Genomic DNA, 18,986 nt, shown 5'->3' with positions numbered 1-18,986 from the left:
TATAAATTTTACCCATTGCTAACATTTATGCTTGGTTAAAAGCTGTTTTGATGCTGGGAAGATTTTTTTTTTAAAAAAAAAAGTAATCGTTTGGGCCATGGAGATCATTCAAAGAGCTCGAGCTCATGCTTTGCAATCCCAGGCACTGCTTGCTTCCCCAAGCACCAGAGTGAACCCAGGTGACATGTCAGACGCAGCCCCTGGGCACCAGGGTGTAGCCAAAAAACAGCAATAAAATAAGAATAAACAGCAGAGGAGTTTTAATGTAAGTTGTATATAAGTTTTAAATAATAAATACTCATTCAAGGGCCAGAGATAGAGGAAAAGGTGTCTGTCTTACATGAAGCCTATCCTGTTTCAATTCTGTCACTGCATAATGTCCCCTGAGCACCATTAAGGATCATTCCCAGCACAATGCCAATAATAACTCCCCCCACAGCTGGGTGTAGCCCTCAAAAAAAATCCCTTTAAAACCATCCGTAGACATGGAGAGTATCATGCTAAATGAAATGAGTCAGAAAGAGAGGGACAGATATAGAAGGACTGCACTCATTTGTGGAGTATAAAATAACATAACATGATGGGGCTGGAGCAATAGCACAGCAGGTAGGACATTTGCCTTGCATACAGCTGACCCAGGTTCGATTCCCAGCATCCCTTATGGTCTGCTGAGCACTGCCAGAAATAATTCCTGAGTGCAGAGCAACTCTTGTGCATTGCCAGATGTGACCCAAAAAGAAAAAAAAAATAACATAACATGAGACTGACACCCAAGGAAGATTGCTCCACAGTTGGAAGCCTGCCTCATGAGCTGGCTGGGGGTGGGTGGGGGGAGGAGAAGGCAGCTGGAATAGAGAAGGGGTCACCAAGAAAATGATGGCTGGAAGAATAGGTCAGGATGGGATATGTGTGCTGAACGTAGATAAAGGACCAAACACTGTATTATAAACTGTATTATAAACCATGATGCCCAAAAGTAGAGAGTATGGGGAATATTGTCTGCCATGGAGGCAGTGGGAGGGTGGGAAAAGTGTGGGTAGACTGGGGAATATAAGTGGTGGGGAATGTGCACTGGCGGAGGGATGAGTGTTTGATTATTGTGTGATTGTAACTCAAACATGAAAGCTTGTAACTATATCTCACAGTGATTCAATAAAATAAAGAATAAATTAATAATAATAAGAAGAAAATTCATGCTAAATATTTGTCATTAAAAGGGCTCACTTTGCAACTAAATCAGTCAACAAAAGCATAATGCCAATTGTTTAGAAGCCAACTCCTTTTTAAAAATTTGGAAACAAAATGAACTGTGAGTATATTAGATTAAATACCATCAAATAGTTTATGCCAGCCAAATAATTAAGTACAAATCTTTTAAAATTTATTTTCAAAACTCTCTAGCAAAAATATAAATGATCAACATTTACATATTCCCCTGGGTATGATATAAACTTTGGAAATTCACATTGGTGAAAAAATACACAGTTAATCTACTCTCTTCTAATTGCCAAGAGTTTCCTCCATGTCATAGATAAAATATAAATATTTTCAAGTTCTTTTCTAATCACTGTGATTTATTCTGATTTTCTAAGAACATAAAACTCAAAATTAGGGGGTAAATGTTGGTGTCTTAAAGAGATGTTGTAGGGCATAAAAAATTGGACAAAAATGTGCAACACTGTTGGAAGAACTTATTTTTTAAAAAACTGTATATTCACTTTTGCAAAATCCTCCTGAAAATATTTTGAATGAGTTTTTTGTGTTTGTGTTTGTTTTTTTACAGTTTAACTGGAGTCACATAAGCCTTACAATGAAATTGGAAAGATGGAAGTATATGATCTTCACGCAGCCTCTTGTCAACTGAGGATCTTCATTTGAGCCACAGAACATAGAAAATTATTTGATTAATTGTGTCACTCAGTTCTCCCAAGGACAGTTGCATTACATAGGGCCATTTTGGATGCCTCAAAGAGAAGCAAATTCATTCCAGACAATAAGTGCCATAGGGTATAGAGGCTGAAATCTTGACAACGGCAGCCTGGGAGAGGCCCAGGGTCTGCTGACAATAGCCATTAGATGTGTCCCACAGCTCTTTTATGATCTTTTATAAATGCTGTGCTTTATCAAGGGATTCAGTGAACCATAGTCCGAGCAATCGGGCGTTCTCAGACTAAAAGGCAATCATTCAATCCTTCTGAATCTGCTCTTCTAATAATCAGAAATAAGAGTTACTTTGGAATTACTTTGAAATAATAACATTAGAAGTGAAAGTAGAGAAACTTGAGAAAGTAAACTGAGGTAAGATCATACAGGGTCAGGTCCCAGCTAGCCCACTTACTAGTTTGGTGACTCTGAGTTTCAGTGTCTTGATTTCTCAATATATTAAATGGGAATGGTATCAATTGTAGCTACCTTGTTGGATTAGTAGAAGGCTTAACAGTTAATGTATTTAAGATGCTTGACAGAGTACCAAAAAATATATAAGTGCTCAAGAAATGTTAAATGTTAACTGTCATTGACCCTTTTCTCTGTACACAGAAATCATTTGCTAAATAACTAGAAAGATTTTCTATTTCTGTTTCTGTCATCCCGTTGCTCATCAATTTGTTCAAGTGAGCACCAGTAACGTCTCTCATTGAGAGACTTATTGTTACTGCTTTTGGCATATCCAATACGCACGAGTAGCTTGCCAGGCTCTGCCGTGCGGGCTCCATACTCTCAGTAGCTTGCTGGGCTCTCAGAGAGGGGTGGAGGAATCGAACACGGGTTGGCCTCGTGAAAGGCGAAAGCCCAACCGCTGTGCTATTGCTCCAGCCCAACTAGAAAGATAATAAAATGAAATGAAATGAAATGAAAGCAATCAATTATTTTTTAGGATACAGTGAATTATTCAAGAACACACACAGGTGCAAAGATAATATGCCTGCCCAGCTGACTTTTAAATTATAAAAATATATGAGCACAGCAAGAGTAAAAGATGAACCAAAGTGCAAGGGGCAGCTAACAATGTGACAGAGAATTAAATGGTCTTCTGAAAGCTGGCATTTAAATCAGTGCTCCTATCACTGCCAGGTCTCAAATGACATCTGTTTGATCCTTTCTGATAACAAAGTCCAAATCATAAATGTGACCCTTGCCTGAGTCACCCGTTACTTCTGCTTGAAAAGTAAAGGGATCGCTAGTTTCAAGTGACAGGTGCTGGGGTCATCAGCAAAGCAACCAACATTACCTTCCGTCATCTCAGCTTCCCCTGAGGTAAAAGAAAAAGTCAGACCCTTAAATCTCAAATCATTTTCGCTCCCTGAGACATGAAATCACTTATAGGGAACATGTCATCCTTGTACTGAGGGTGGACATGAATAGCTGATCAACTGGAATCATTAGAACAGCTGGCTGTCACTGAGGACGGCCTTCATGCCCAGCCCTGGACCAAGTTCCCTGATCCTGCTCCCAGACTTTTTAACTTGCTTTGCTAATGGAGAGGTCATAGATCTGTCACACTATCCCTGCCTTTGCCAAAGATTAAAGAGTGCTGCTCACCAATATGGAACACAGAGAGAGAGATGGAGAGAGAGAGAGAGAGAGGAAGAAGGAGAAGGAGAGGGGTAGGGAGAGGAAGAGAGAAAGAATTGAGATTCAACAGGAAGCTTCAACTTCAAGGGATATAATCCCAGGTGGATTCTGGCAAATGAGAGAGGAAATTTTGGAAGAGGTTTCCCTCTTCCCTGCAAAGAACTGGATTCAAACCATTTTGTCAGAAGCTCCTTGAACAGTTCTGCAAGTCTATAAGTGCTCTTCTCTCAATCCTTAAATGGAATTTCTTTCTTTTCCTCCAAGAAAATCAGATAAATTGATGTAGATATGAGCACTTGAGGAGCCAGTCTGTTCTGAGACAGTGTTTCCCAACAATCTCTCCGGAGCTACCCCACACAACCAAATGTGCTTTGTCAGGAACTGGCCATTCTGTAGTGCATCAGCTTCTCTGTGCTCACTCCTAATCTTCCCCTTCCTCTAGTTCTCACTCCCCAATTTCTTGGATGGTACTCACCAGAAAACCTGCAGTAAGACCCAAGCAACACTATAGAAGGTAAGTTATTTGCCTTGCATGCAGCTTACATGAGTTCAATCCCAGACACCACATATGGTCCTCCAAGCACCACCAGGAGGGAAGCCCTTGGGCAGAGCCAGAAATAAGCCATAAACACAGCCAGGTGTGGCCCCCAAACCAAAAATGAAAATCAAAACTCCTGCAGTTAATGCCCAGACTTTATCCAGAGTTTTATTTGATGATTACTTCCTCAGAGAAGACTTACCAGGTCCCCTGTACTCACTTTCAATTCTATAAATTGATGCATTCTATGAATCCAGTATGCTTTAAACTTTAGATTATTCTATCAGACATAGTATTGCATGCTTATTTTACTAGTTTCCATACCCTACACTTAGAGTTCTAGCAAATAATATCAAGAACTTTCTTCACTGCTGCAAACCCAGACTCTAGTACAATGGTGGTAGTTAGTTGCTGAAAGATGACTTACTGAACGAGATCATCTGCATGTGGCTGGGTAGTTCTACACATCTTATTTTTTTAAGTGCATGAGAGGGGGCATGCACAAGGTAGAGAGACTTGCTAACCTATCAGACCCCTGGGTGTGGAATTGTCTGATTTGAAATCACAGCCCAATTTCCCCAACACCACCTCAAATCCCTTTCGAGGGCCTCCTACCAGCCTCATTGACTTGGAGCAGCTGCTTTTTCTCTTACCCTTCCCATATCCTTCCCTTAGCAGTCTCTCCCAGCTGCCCGATTCACAGCAGGCCACAATCCAGCCACATGGTGACAATGGTTAGAACCTCCGCACCTTGGACTCTGGCCCACTTAAGACATTTCCCCTCAAAAATCCAGTCAGGCCAACGTGCTCTATTCCTATACCCCATAAAGCTCATAGGTCTATCTGTTCATTTCCCAGAACTGATGAGGCTTCTAAGATTGAGACTTACTCGGCATTCCCGGCAGCTCTTGGTTAAAATCCGCTGGCCTTCTGCAAGGACTTTCCCTCCATAAATGCATTTTGCTGTAAAAAATAAGAAAAAAATGGGTCAGACAGGCTGCTATGCAAATAAATGACCTCAGAGGTATATCCAACTCTTGTGGATTCTGCAGATGCAAAAATGTCCTGATTCTAAGCAATGCAAATATCTTTGTTAAGAGGAACACATGGGATTGGCATAGGATAACTTCTGATTCCCTAATCGGGCCATCATTATGCTAATGCTTGCCATGAGTCTGTCACTTCCAAGGATATACAACTATTCCAAAGCTGCAATTGCCAAAGGAACTAGAGACTGAAATGATGTGATCAAAAGTTAAAAGGAAGGAGTACTATTATTCTCACCATGGAGTGTAATAAATACCTCTATTTCAACACAGAATGAACAAGTAAAAGGAGACTCGTGTACATTTCAGGCACCAGATCCTCAGCCACAAAGCAGAAGGATGCCTCTTTTCCACTATGCGATTATGAGAAGTGTGTGTTCCCAGCCTGTCCATGGAAAGCTCAGACAATGGAGTCACGCAAGGTAAGTCACTGAAGTACTTCCTCAATGTACTAAAGAGTCTGTCTGTAGACAGGTGAGCTTAAAGGCTAACAGGCTGGGAAATTGAGGAGAGACTGGTCCTATAGGAAAGTTAAAAGAGAAGCATAAATGTAGACCCCACCACTCAATTTAGATTTCACAGGGCTCAGTCCTGACTCAACTTGCCGACCCGCCTCTAAGCGAGTGCAGAACATGCCGATCTGATATCCCCCTGATGTGTTCCGCCAAATTCTGCAGTCACGCCAAGAGAAACAGAAAAGCTGAGGCTTGGTTGCTCCTTTTCCTGCATGGGGATGTTCCTTCCAGCACTGGTCTTGAGGTGAATAAAGGAGAACTGACACTCTACACGAAATTTATCATGAACTCACTGTCTTATAATCAAAACCACTTTACTTCTCAGAACCCCCCCCCCTGTATTTGTTCAAACAAAACTAAATGCATTTGGAAGTTTTTGGTCTGGAGATAAAGTACGAGGGTTAAGGTACTTGCTGTGAACACGACCCACCCTGGTTAGACCTCTGGCACCAATATGATCCCCAAGCACAGCCAAGGATGACTCCTGAGCACAGGGTACTGCCATGAGCACCACCAGGTAAAGTCCAAACACTCCAAAATAAAATTAATAATATCATATGGGCCACACTATATGCCTTCAGAATAGGGTCCAAATTCCTTCATTTATGTGCCATAATTTCTCAGGCTTTAAAGTTCATCAATTCCTAAGCATTCACTTACCCCCTGAACATGTACAACCCCAAGACATATTTTAACAAGCTTTCTCTCTTCCTCGGGGATTTTAATATCCCCCAGGAAGATAACATCTTCTTATAAGTCCATCAGTTTCAACTAAGGTCTAACTTCCCTGCAGGACACTGTTCTTGCCCTTCAACACCCAATTTTATGCATTTGCTGTACTGCAGTTAGATAAACCAGTCAACCACGATTCATTGCTTCTAATGATGATGTGAATCTCCCAAATTACATCCATGGGGAGACCACACCTCCAAGGGCCTGGAAATCCCTGTCAAATAAGCTCCCATCCTCCCCGAACACAGCTGCTGACAACTTAGCAACACAGCTCGCTCCAGAGTGACAGTTGTGCTAAATGCACTTGCCATCAGATCTGCCATCTGCTTCCTGGCCCGGGCTGGGAAGCAGAGAACTATTATTTTTCAACCTCATTTTTGCCCCTTACCACACCCACCACAGTGTGTGCATACTTGCACCTTGTCTTAAGATGTTTGCCTGCTTCTTCTCCTCCTCTGACAGATTCACTAGCACAAATGGCTCACCGTTTAACAGTCACAACACACAAGCAACACAGCCCTCCCACTCGCCACTCTGTGTAAAAAGCAAGAGTCCACTGAACTCTGTGTTCTCAACCACGCAGGTGGAGATATCAACACAACCTGGCAAGCCTCAGCTTTCTGCAGCTTCAGGAGGATATGTCTATGATTACAATGTCAAGCATGTATGAGATTATCCTAGGAAAGCTTTCAAGATCACCCTGAAGGAATTAATAATTGATCCTGTTTTCTCATCTGCACCCCACTTCTTTGACAGCACTCCCCTCCTCCTTTGCCACTACCTCCCCTTCCCTCTAACATCTGTCTTCATTATTCAGCCTTGTGATATGCAACCAAAAGGCTTCTTTTTGATGTCTGAGTAATGCAAACATGAGGTGAGGCAGACTCCAGAGCCTTTGGTTGAGGCATTTGGGACCCGTCCCAAAAAGCTTCTAAAATGAGTAGAAGAGCAAATGGATATCAGAATCCCTTCATCTCCCACCATGGACACAGAAACTAGAATCGCTCTTAGTGCCTGGCCATGAAACAAACCCCGCAGCAACACTCACTTCTCCCAGTATCAGAATCAAAAGGACTGAGGGTGGAGAGAAACCATCACACCGTTGTGTGTGCGCTGCACTAGACATCTGGCCTGTGATATCTCAGGACAGTCTGCTTTCTCAAATGCAGTTCACAATTTTGCCATGAGGTGAACATTCGACAGGTGTGGCTTGGCACCCCTGTAGGGTGTGGGCATGAAGCTGCTATGCTTGATTTGCGCATTTGTATCCTGCACACAGTCCACCCATTCCTTGGTACTCAGCAGCTTACAGTCAAAATCAGCACTCAGGATTATACTTTCAAGGAGAGTAGCAGATCAGAAGCGCCAAGAACCCTGCCTTCCTCAGTGAGCTCATTCGCCAGTGGAGCTGCATTCAGACACCACCTCTCTGAGCAAGTTGCTCACATCAAACTGGGTGTCCCCCAGGCATCTCCAACCCAGACATGCCAAACAGAATGCATCGCTTCCTGAATTACTTCCTCCACCTGCCCTACTTCTGTTAATCGCACTATGCATCTCCCACGGGCTCTTGTTCCAAACCTGGCAACTTTTCTTTCATGCAGATGCTCTATCCCTGATTCATCTGTCTGATGCAAAAGCAAAAAAAAAAAATGTCTAGAGTATACCTATACATCCTGGTATTTATTTTTTTGCCATCACTCAAATTCATCCCTACCTTTTCCATGTCCCCAGTCAGTGACTGGGCTGCCTCTCAGCCCTACCTGAATCAGACCTTCATAAACTGTCACCATCATCTCCAGCTTTCGTTATGGGACCTCTGTAAAAGAAGTTTGAATATGCCACAACCCTCCCTTTCAAACCAGGGTTTTGAACTGATTTGAATTAGTGCCATGCTTACTTTCATGAATTTGCACATGCAATTCCATTAGCAGGTGCTCTTCTTCTCCATCTCCTCCATATGCCAAACTCCTATTTATTCATCAATGGTGTGAGCAACTATTACTTTCCCTAAGAAGTTTTCCTAACATATCACACACACACACATACACACACAGGGCACACAGATGCATATACAAATTTCTTAGTTCATCATATCCTTATCTTAGCTACCTCAGCCTCTGAGAGCATGCACAGTACCCAATACTCATTAATGTTTGTGGGTTTTTTTTTTTTGAGGTGACCACCAAGCAATAATCAGGGCTTTTTCCTGGCTCTGTGCTTAGAAATCATTTCTGTTGGGGCTCGGGAGAGGAGAAGGATTCTCACCTCTTTCACTACATTCATATGTGGTGCTGGGGATCAAAACTGAGTCTGCTATGTATAAGGCAAGCGCCCCACCTGTGGGACTATAGCTCCAGCTCTGCACAGTGTTCGCTTTTTTAGAAATGTGTGTTTCTCCCTGGACAAAGTGGCTCAGGAGGCAGATTAATCAGCAGTCTTTCCCAAGCCAGACTTCTGGGCTTTATTTGAGTTCTACCAAGCTAATCCTGGCCCTTTCCCCCTTGGTATGCCTTACTTCCTCCTCTGTGAAATAAAGATAAAAGTGGGGCCAACAACTCTGGTTTGACCAAGAATCAGCTTCACGGAATAGTGCTCAGTATGCCTTCTCCGAGACCCTGGGACACTGCTCCACCCGAACTCGAAGAGTATTTTAGGAAAATTTAACGGGAAGCAACAACCAACGTAAATATCATCCATCCATCCATCCCTTTTCTGCTATGATCTTGGAAACATCTAGAACAATGTTTCTCAAACTGGGCAATACCATCCCCTGGGGATGGAAGGGGTTGGATGGTTCCAGGGGATGGTTCTAGACTTGAGTGTAACTGGGGGGAACTTCCTGTGTATGCACCTTAAAAGGATTTCTGGCAGGGCTTGGGGATGGGTGGGGGCTTATTAAATAAATTTGGATTCTGTAGCCTAGAACTTCTCCAGCTAAAGTTAGAATTATTAATCCTCATTCTCACCTCCTTCACCCCATTCATCTTCTGGAAGACTGGAAATATTTAGTTTGACTCTGTTTCCTCCAGAAACCATCCTACCAAGGACAGTCCCCACAGCCTCCTACAGCCATTCCCTTGGACTCTCCATGGTGCCAAGCCACGTGTCCACTGTGACTGTAGGGACTAGTCTGGAAACCAGACTCAGCCCTAACTTGCAAGCGAGCTCTCTGAGGCACAGAGAGAATAATTATCACTCTTCCAGAATTCAGAACTTACTGATTGCCAATTGCAGAGTCCTATAAAAAAATTAATAAGAAATGAAAACCCTCTAAGCCACAGGCTCTCAACCTTTTAATAACTATAGAAATGCCGCAGATCATTTATTTTTCATAGTTTTGATTAGTGGTTTTAATAATTCATTTGTAGGGATGGAGAGATAGTACAGCCGGTAAAGTGTTTGTCTTGCATGCTGCTTGCCCAAGTTCAATTCCCAATACCACGTATGGTTCCCCTTCACTCTCCAGAGCTTCTGGGTGGGGGTAGAAGATGGAGCACAGAGCCAAAGGGAAGTTGTGTGTGGCCCAAATGCCAAAAATAATTCAATTGTATTACTGTATGATTAAACTATAAGCACATTAAACAACCAATGAAAGCTGTCTGAAGAAATTGCTATTAATTCTTAATAAAAGCAAAAAGAAAAAAGACACCCTTATTCACTGCTGGTGGAAGTCAACTGGTCCAACCTGGGTAAACAATGTGGATGGTACACTCCTCACAAATCAAGGTCAATTCCATATAACCCCGCAACTCCACTCTTTGGAATACATTCCAAGGACCCCAAAATCACAATGTAGAAAAGACACTTGCACTCCTATGTCCATTGCAGCCCTATTCTCAATAGTCAAAATCTGGAAACAATCCTAGTGACTAAAGAAACTATGATATATAGACATAATGTAATACTATTTGGCCATAAGAAAAGATGAAATTATGCAGTTTGCTGCTATGTGGACGGATCTGGAGAGAATCATGCTGAGTGAAGTTAGTCACAGGGAGATCTCTGGCATATGTGGGGAGGTGACAAGGCAGGCGGGGTGGGGGTGGCAGGACACTACACCAATGGTAGAAGGAAGTGGTCATCCTGGAGGAGGGAGTGCTAAAAGATGGTAACGTGTTATGCATGAAACCATATCAGCAACAGTATTGTGAATCACAGGGTCTAAAGGAATGAAAAAAATGTTTCAAAGGTGATTGCCATGAAGGCGGGCTGGGGAGTGGAACGGAAACTGGGACATGCGTAGGGGGAAGTAGATTGGTGTTCGAACATTGCGTTCCTGAAATTCAGTCATGAATAACTTTGTCATTCACAGGGACTCAATAGTTTAAAAAAGCAAAAAAACACACTGATAGTATTAGCTTTTGTATCTGAATCTTGGTGAAACTGGATACCTTTAAAGTCTTAATGCTCCCCAACAAGGTAGAGGGAGCACTGAGATTGCTCAGGGTGGTAGAATACGTGCCCTACGTGTGAAAGGTCCTGAGTTCAGTCCCTGATTCTGCATGCCCCACCCCAGCATCTAGGAATAAGGCCCCCAGCAAAACAAGGCCCTAGCAATACGGAGTTGCCTGGGAGAGTGTTGCTCAGAGTGTCCCTCAGACTACAACACTGTTAGGGTGAGCCGCCCCCCCCCCCCCGCGCCGCAAAAGAAAACAAGAAGTTCTCTCCAGTGAATCGGAAAAGAGAAAAGTTACTAACCCACACAATTCTAGCAAAAGAACCATTTGACATGTATCTAGAGCCTTGGGGCTGGAGCGATAGCCCAGCGGGTAGGGCATTTGCCTTGCATGCGGCCGACCCAGGTTCGATTCCCAGCATCCCATGTGGTCCCCTGAGCACCACCAGGAGTAATTCCTGAGTGCAAATCCAGGAGTAACCCCTGTGCATCACCGGGTGTGACCCAAAAAGCTTGACATGTATCTAGAGGCTTAAAAATGTTGGATTATTGACCCAATGGGTCTCTCAAGAAAATATAATTCTAGGAAAATGTAAAATACATAAAACTACATTCTCTAGGAAAATGTAAAATACAAAAACCTACATTCTATATGAAGCATACAACTGAGGAATAATTTATACTAGTGAAAAGAGTAAACAATTAAAATTTGATTGGAGAATGGTCAGATAAACTATGCAACAGATATACAATAGGCTGCTATAAAACTCATTGAAATGGGGGTTAGAAAGATAGTACAGCAAGGTAGGGTATTTGCCATGCACATGGCCAACCAGGGGTCACGCTCTAGATGGTCTCCAACCAGATGGTCTCCTGAGTGTGATCATGCCACGAGTGATCCCTGAGGGCAGAGTCAAGAGTAAGCCCTGAGCAGAACTAGGTATGTCTCACTCACACACACACACACACACACACACACACACACACACACACACACACACACACACAAATCCTCATTAAAATGAGGTTTATCTAGTTTTAAGGCACAACAGTAATACATTGAAGTGACAGCGATAATTCAACAAGGTAAGTTTAAATATAGCTTTATAATGTGATCTCAATTGTACATGAAATGTTAGAAAAGTAAAAGTCCCTAAAATTTCAAGTTTGTCTCCAAGTCATCATATTTCCAATGATGGTACCCTCTCTGTGTTTTCAAATGCTATACAATATTCACAGGCTTTTACAAGTAGAAGCAAATTAAGAATAGGCTGGAGCACAAAATAGCTAATGACCTCATCTACCCTTTCCAAGAGATATGTTAACCTGCATAGTCAGGAAAGTCAAAAGAATGTGCTAAAAGCATCTCCTGTCAGACTGGGAGATAGCTCAATGGGCTGGGAGCTAGCGTTGCAAGCAGGAGGCCCAAGTGAAACCCCTGGTTTCAGTGATCTCTGAGCACCAATGTGAGCAATTCCCAAGTAAAGAGCCAGGAGGAATCCCTGGTGTGACTCCCAAATGAAAAGCAACCAAGCAAACAAAAGTATCTCATGTCTTAAAAAACAAATTCGAGTAGTTCACAGTTTCTTTCTCCGCTAACTGAATCCCAGACATTTCATAGTGGTAGGAAAATAATCTCCAACAGCTACAATGATCTCTCCATCACAGAATCTATCTATAATCTCAATATCAGGACCCTTAATCTTTACTGCCAGGCATGATATCTAAAAGCACTTGACACCAAAACAAGAAAATAACTCCTTTTACACCTACTCCAAGAATACCCTCCACATAACAGCTAAACTATGACAAGAAAAAAAAAAAGTAGAAAAATTACAAAGGTCCTTTTGAAAAAGTTCCTGTAAGGCTTGGGCTCATGTGACCAGTCCCACTATGCTCACAGTTACATTAGGGGGCAGACTGATCTCGGTAAAAGAGCTCAGGCTCTGTGACTGGAACATCTTATGAATTTTCTATTTGGAGGGTAAAGATTCTCAGAGATAGACATAGTTGGATGTCACACTTCTGATCGTACACAAGGCACGCTTATTAGTATGTAAAGTGGACTCCCAGAGATCAGGAACTTTTGTCTGCTTCCTTCACTGCTGAATCTCTAACATCAAGCATAGCCTGGCAAATAGCAGCTATTTTATCGTAATTGTTGAATGCATAAATGAATTAATCTCACCAAAGCTGCTGCTACTAATATTTGTTATCATTAATCCTATTATAGCTTAGTATAAATGAGAGTATATGTTTGTATGTAAAATGTCTTTTGTAATTTTTCACTTTTGGTTTTTTTGTTTGGTTTTCATTGGGGCCATACCTGATGGTGCTCAAATTGTTTATTCCTCACTTCATGCTCTGGGGTCACTCTTAGCCATGTTTAAAGGACTATATGCAATGCTAGGGGTGCAAACCACAGTCAGCCACAAACTAGGCAAGTGCCTAACTGCTGTACTATTTCTCTGGAACCTCATCTTTTCTTTGAAGCATACCCTAATAATAATATATTTTCATAGAAAAAGTAAGAAACTGAGGCTAGGAAAAGTAAATTTGATCCTACTCATAGCTCAGCATTCTTTTCATTCTATTCCCTGCAGATATATTCAAATTGTTGATCAGTTACTCACAAGGCACATTTATTATATCCTGTCTATATAAAGGCCTATAGCTTGATAAAAAAAAGAGCTATGGACTACTTGAAATCAAATAGAACCAGTTTCCTAACTCTTGTCTGCCAATTACCAAGCTTGTAACCTTGATACATAAGTTTCCTTAAACCTAAGATTCCTATCACTGTATCACTGTCATCCTGTTGTTCATCGATTTGCTCAAGCGAGCACCAGTAACGTCTCCATTCATCCTAGCCCTGAGATTTTAGCATCCTCTAAAGAAGAAGTAGAAGCTTTCTATAAAAGAGAGATAATAATAATAATAATAATAATAATAATAATAATAATAATAATACCCCTGCAAGAGTTAGAGTAAGGACTCAATTAGTCCATGAAGTTACACACCCAGCACAGCAAGTCACACATATCAAGCATTCTGTTTTTTATGGCACATAGGGGGCTAGTTGAGTTCAGTCCAGTGATGCTCTGGAACTTCACAGGGGTCATCTGGTGTTAGAGAATAAACACAGGGCCTGGAGTCTGGTGGGAGTGAACTTCACACCACCTGTGCTATCTCCCCCATGTCAGAACAAGCATTCTAAATGACAACTCTTATTTCTGATCTCAATGTTGGTTTCCGTATTGAATCTGAAATAGTGTCAACTTTAAAATGATTTCAGGTCTCTAATATTACATGGACAAGCCAACTCTGAAGGAAAATGTTTCAGTATTTGACCTGCAGTTCATCCCCAAAGTGCTACAAAAGGGCTTTTTGTAATAAGAGATCTGGTGAGTGACAAGACTTCCAAAGTCAAAAAACACAGAATTTGGTCCTTAATTGGATCGTGCAGAGTGAGGGAAACCAAAGTTCAGGAAGCTTTGGAGTCTACTTTGAATTTACAAATCAGCTTCATTCCTTATTGGTAGGTATGAATCCAGACAAGTAAAATACCAATTCCCTCTACATCAAATGGAAAAAGTACAACACAGCAATTCCAGTTGACAAGTCAATTGTTTAAATGACTTATATAAAGTATCTGCCACATCACAGGTGATTAAAATATAGCAGCGCCTGTTAAATATTAGAGCCACTGCCAAGGCTTCATCACCTCCACAATAGTCAATGATGATCTAAAAGAAAAACAGGGGGAAGAAGAAGTTTGAAAGCACAGAGGGTCAGCAACCCTCACTTATTACTTACGTCGGCAGACCTTACAGCACTGGCCCGCAATGTGTACTGGGAGGGAGTCTGGAGAGCAATTGAGAGGGGGGCAGGACATCCTTCGGCATTCCACAATACCACTCTAGGAAGAAAGAACAGAGAAAGGAATTGCAGACATCCCCTTGGTGGAGAAAGCTCATTTGGGAAACAGAAGCAGCATGAGAAATTTCTAGTCTTCTCCAGAATCACAAAGAGACTATATTCCCAGCCCAAATAAACCCCTTCCATTTCTATTACTTTTCTGATAGACATCACTGACTTCAACCCAGCTGTCCATATGGGCTAAGCAGATTAGACCAAAAAAAAAAAAAAAAGGTCTATTTGTACAAGAACCTAAGTAGCCCCTTTTTCAGATCCTGTCAATCACGACCTAAACTCTAACAATGCTTTTTTTGTTGTTGTTTTTAATTTTCACAAACAAACAAAGGCATTCTTAAGATATTTATCAAATAATTTCAACTGGGCAAAGTAAATGTACTAATTCTGGGGGCCTCCCCGTGAAAATGACAGGATACACCCATTCCTGAGACCATTGGGAGGGGGTGCCCAGCTTGAGAGTCTCTGCAAGAGATGATGTAAAATACCTTGTAAAGTACAGCAAAGACATCCACAGATGAATTAAATTCCCCTTTCAGATTTGAACTAGAAGAGTGAAGGTAATCAGGAAGTTGGAACCCAAAGGAGTCCCTTTCTCTAATCCTTCAAACTCAGTCCAAACAATAAGCTTTTTAACGGTAACAGCAAATCATTACATGTTATGGGGCAAAGCTGACTTTTCATGGCCAAGCAATTACACAGCAAAGGCCACTTTTCCAGCTCTCTTCCACAACTCAAAAATTTGGAAAGTGACACCTGGTAAAATAAAGGCAGCATCTGCCTCCCAGCAGCATTATACACTGAAGGTGCAGAAGCCAGGATTGCCCTGATGGTCGCTTATCTGCAGCGCGGCTTACTCTGCATGTGCAGTTCCTGCAGTGATCGCCGTCGGTCCAGGAGTCCTGGTCTCGGTACAGGAGTCCACTAACTTGGCAGGTCTTCTCACAATGACAGTTTTCCAACTGACTAAGTCTTGTCTCTGCATAATTTAGCTGCAAACAGGAGTTACAAGGTGTAATTTCTGAATTCAATGACATCATCTTAATAAAGCTAATAGCAGCCAAAAATATAAAATAAAATCCAGGTAGCAAAAGGGAAAACTGCTTAAAACAACACACAGGCACTTATCCAGAGTTTATTTTTTAAGTGTTTTTTTTTAAACACAAGACAGAATTATTCTAAATTGAAGACATATTGGCTCCCATGGTCTAACGAGCACCAAATGAGACATTAAAGTATCTCAGGGACCTCATGGATGTTCATAAACGTGTGTGCTTCCAGCTCAAGCCCACACGGAAACACTTGTAATGAATGTGTTTTCAAGGACTCATTACAATGTTTACAGGAGATCTAATCAGCGATTCACATGCACTTCCATTTATCTCCCACCATCCTCTCCCTATTCACACACTAACTCAAATGCCATCGTTTACAAACTGCAAAGTCACGGCTTCCTTTCTTATGAAATATTCTGGGAGTCTAGGCCAGAAAGAAACAAAGGGGAAACACCAGAAAATCTATTATCACCCCAGTTCAACAGCCCAAATGGAATGTTGGAGAATCCACATGGAGTTCAAATGAAGTTTACATGAAACAACCAAATTCCTCATTAACAACAGGATTTTTGTAAAGAAACTTTTTCCATTTGTCTAGGTTACCCAAGGGGTCATCATTAATCACAGAATCTGGAGTCTGTCATTTTAAAGGTTTTACAAATCTCCAAGGTCCGGCAAAGTAATCCCTTCTGATGATTATATGGTCCCTGGATATCTGAAGTGGTAGGAAATCCATTCTTTTCTTTCAGAAAAGTTGCTTTTTCACTCATCTCTGGACACCAGAGAAGTGTTTCTCTGAGTTGTGAAATTACATTTCCTTGATACATCTACTCTTGCATCGTAACCTACCCACAACAAGGTTCATTTCTCTTCAAACACTTGCAGTCAGCCATACACCTAATCCCGCTCAGCACTACCAAGTTCCCATAATATTTCCTCACAGTATGTTCAGTCTCTCCCCTAACCACACTCTGCTCTAGAGTATCTTCAAAACTGAGGTACCAAAACTGAATTTTGGTTAAAAAAATCTTCTGTCACAGGAATACTAAGAAGAAATGATTTCATAGTAAAATGATCCTTTTTCCTAACTTGGTTGAAGATAACACTGCCTAAAAATTCAAATAGTTCTCGAATTTATATACTCATGGATTAGACATTTTCCTTCAGAAAGGGATTGAGCCCATCTCTGATGCAACTAAGACTATTTCATGATAATATATTAGAGAGAAACGTGGAGCCTGGGTGATGAAAATTCCACTGTCTTTCTACAATGGCTCCATTCTGCGAACATTGCTATTGATTAACTAGAACAAGCTGCTCCCTAGAAATGGAATCCATAATTGATATGCAACTCTAAACTTGGTTTATGTCATTTATTTCATCCTCTTCCTCCAAGCTCTTACAATCTCTTGAGAATATGTCTTTCTTGCCTACCTTTTGTGAGTGGTACCAATGAGCTCTCTAGGGTAGTAGAAAAAAGGATCCTGGACAAACCAGATATATTGCAATAAGCCCCCAGAAAAGACTTGACTATCCTGTAATGCTACCCACCCAAGCTCCTCTAATATACATGATTTTTGAAAATTCTGAGTATATTCGGATCTCTAATCTAATCACACAGAGTTCCTAGAATCTAGGAATGATTAAATTCTTTAGAACCAGTCTACCTTAAATTTTTCTATGCAACCTAATGCAATCTAATGCAACCCCTTTTCATTCAAGAAATACAATATTAGTTCTGCCAGAAACACCACATATTATCCTTGTATCTTATTCTGATTTTTTTAAATTTTATTGAACCACCATGAGATAGTTACAAGCTTTTATGTTTGGGTTACAATCATACAATGATCAAACACCCATCTTTCCACCAGTGCACATTCTCCACCACCAATATCCCCAGCATGATTCATTTTTTGATCATTGCACATTAAGCAACACTTTCCTGTTATCAAATGCTTTGTGACCTGCACATTTATTATGGAAACCTAAATCAGGTTTCAAGGCATAGTTTAAGAAGCTAGGCTTTGGGAAACACAGATTTAAAACATTACATTTCCAAAGACAAGAGAAACAGCTCCATAGATTGAGCACAAACTTTGCCATGAGGAAGAACCTGGCGTGATGCCCAGTATTACATGGCCCTCAAAACACCAGTGGGAGCAACCCTAAGTACCATGCCATGAGTAATCACTAAACTCCCATCAGGTATGACCCTCCCCTACCAAAAAACAAGAAAGAAAAATATATTGCCACACAAAGAATATAGCTCACTGGTAGAAAACAGCCTCAGAGGTGCAAGGGCATGGGTTCAACTTCAAATATCACACACACACACACACACACACAAACCACTTACACAAGTTTGGGATAAGATCAAGAGACTAAAAATAATTAAAAACATGTTCATAGTATATTATTTAAAAAGTGACCAATGACCATATTTTACTATCAGTTCACTGCTAAACCCCTGTAGTGATCTGTGAATGACATTGAACTGAACCAGAATTGAACACTACATTATGTCACTCCTGAAATTGGCTCAAAATGGGTTGTTTGTGAGAAATGTGAGTGAATCGGTAAGTCTAGAACAACTCTAGTATCTATATCACTCCATCTAGTTAACTGCTGAAAGACTGCATGATCCAAAAGGCAATTCTGGTATGTCTAAGCTTCTTAAAAATCCAGCAATTTGCCTTCAGGTAATATTGACAATTTCAGTATTGGCTAACAAAGCTGAACTCTACTCACCCACAAAACTCACTCCAAGGAAAACTTCAATTTTAACATAATGGAAGCTATTCTCGGGGATGATTTTGTTTCTCTTAGAAACTTAGCTTTTATTTTTCAATATATTTTAGCCTTTTCTGATAGTGGAAAGCTCTGACCTCTATAGATGTACATCAGATTGAAAGGCAAGAAACATTAAGGCAAAGAACTAACTTTTGAAAGGCAACTTCATATGTGATGATGTTGTTCTTTTTGTGTCCCTGCTAAATCATGTAGCAACAATAAAAAAGAGAATTGAATCTAAATTTTAAAAAAATGAATTACATTTTCTGTCATTGGTATTAGCATGCTGAATTTATACAAATTCATTTTCAAAAGCTATTTCTACACTACCTGCCATTTTCTCCAAAAACGCCTAAAGATCCAAAATAGATAATAGATACAGTAGCAAATTTACATCTTTAT

General features: G+C 41.0%; 1 protein-coding gene across 2 annotated transcripts in view; it reads right to left on the bottom strand.

The window, feature by feature from the left end:
• The window catches only part of NELL1 (neural EGFL like 1), a 949,069-nt gene that overhangs the window by 707,565 nt on the left and 222,518 nt on the right, over positions 1 to 18,986 (bottom strand). For both annotated transcript variants that reach the window (XM_004607851.3, XM_004607852.3), the window contains exons 8-10: positions 15,594 to 15,728; positions 14,620 to 14,722; positions 5,001 to 5,074 (exon numbers count right to left, since the gene is read on the bottom strand). In XM_004607851.3, coding sequence (XP_004607908.2) covers positions 5,001 to 5,074; positions 14,620 to 14,722; positions 15,594 to 15,728 — 312 coding nt within the window. The remainder of the gene's footprint in view (positions 1 to 5,000; positions 5,075 to 14,619; positions 14,723 to 15,593; positions 15,729 to 18,986) is intronic.

The sequence above is a fragment of the Sorex araneus genome, chromosome 6 (assembly GCF_027595985.1).
Source record: "Sorex araneus isolate mSorAra2 chromosome 6, mSorAra2.pri, whole genome shotgun sequence".
In the NCBI taxonomy this organism is placed as follows: Eukaryota; Metazoa; Chordata; class Mammalia; order Eulipotyphla; family Soricidae; genus Sorex; species Sorex araneus.
This window is presented reverse-complemented; position numbering and strand designations above follow the sequence as displayed.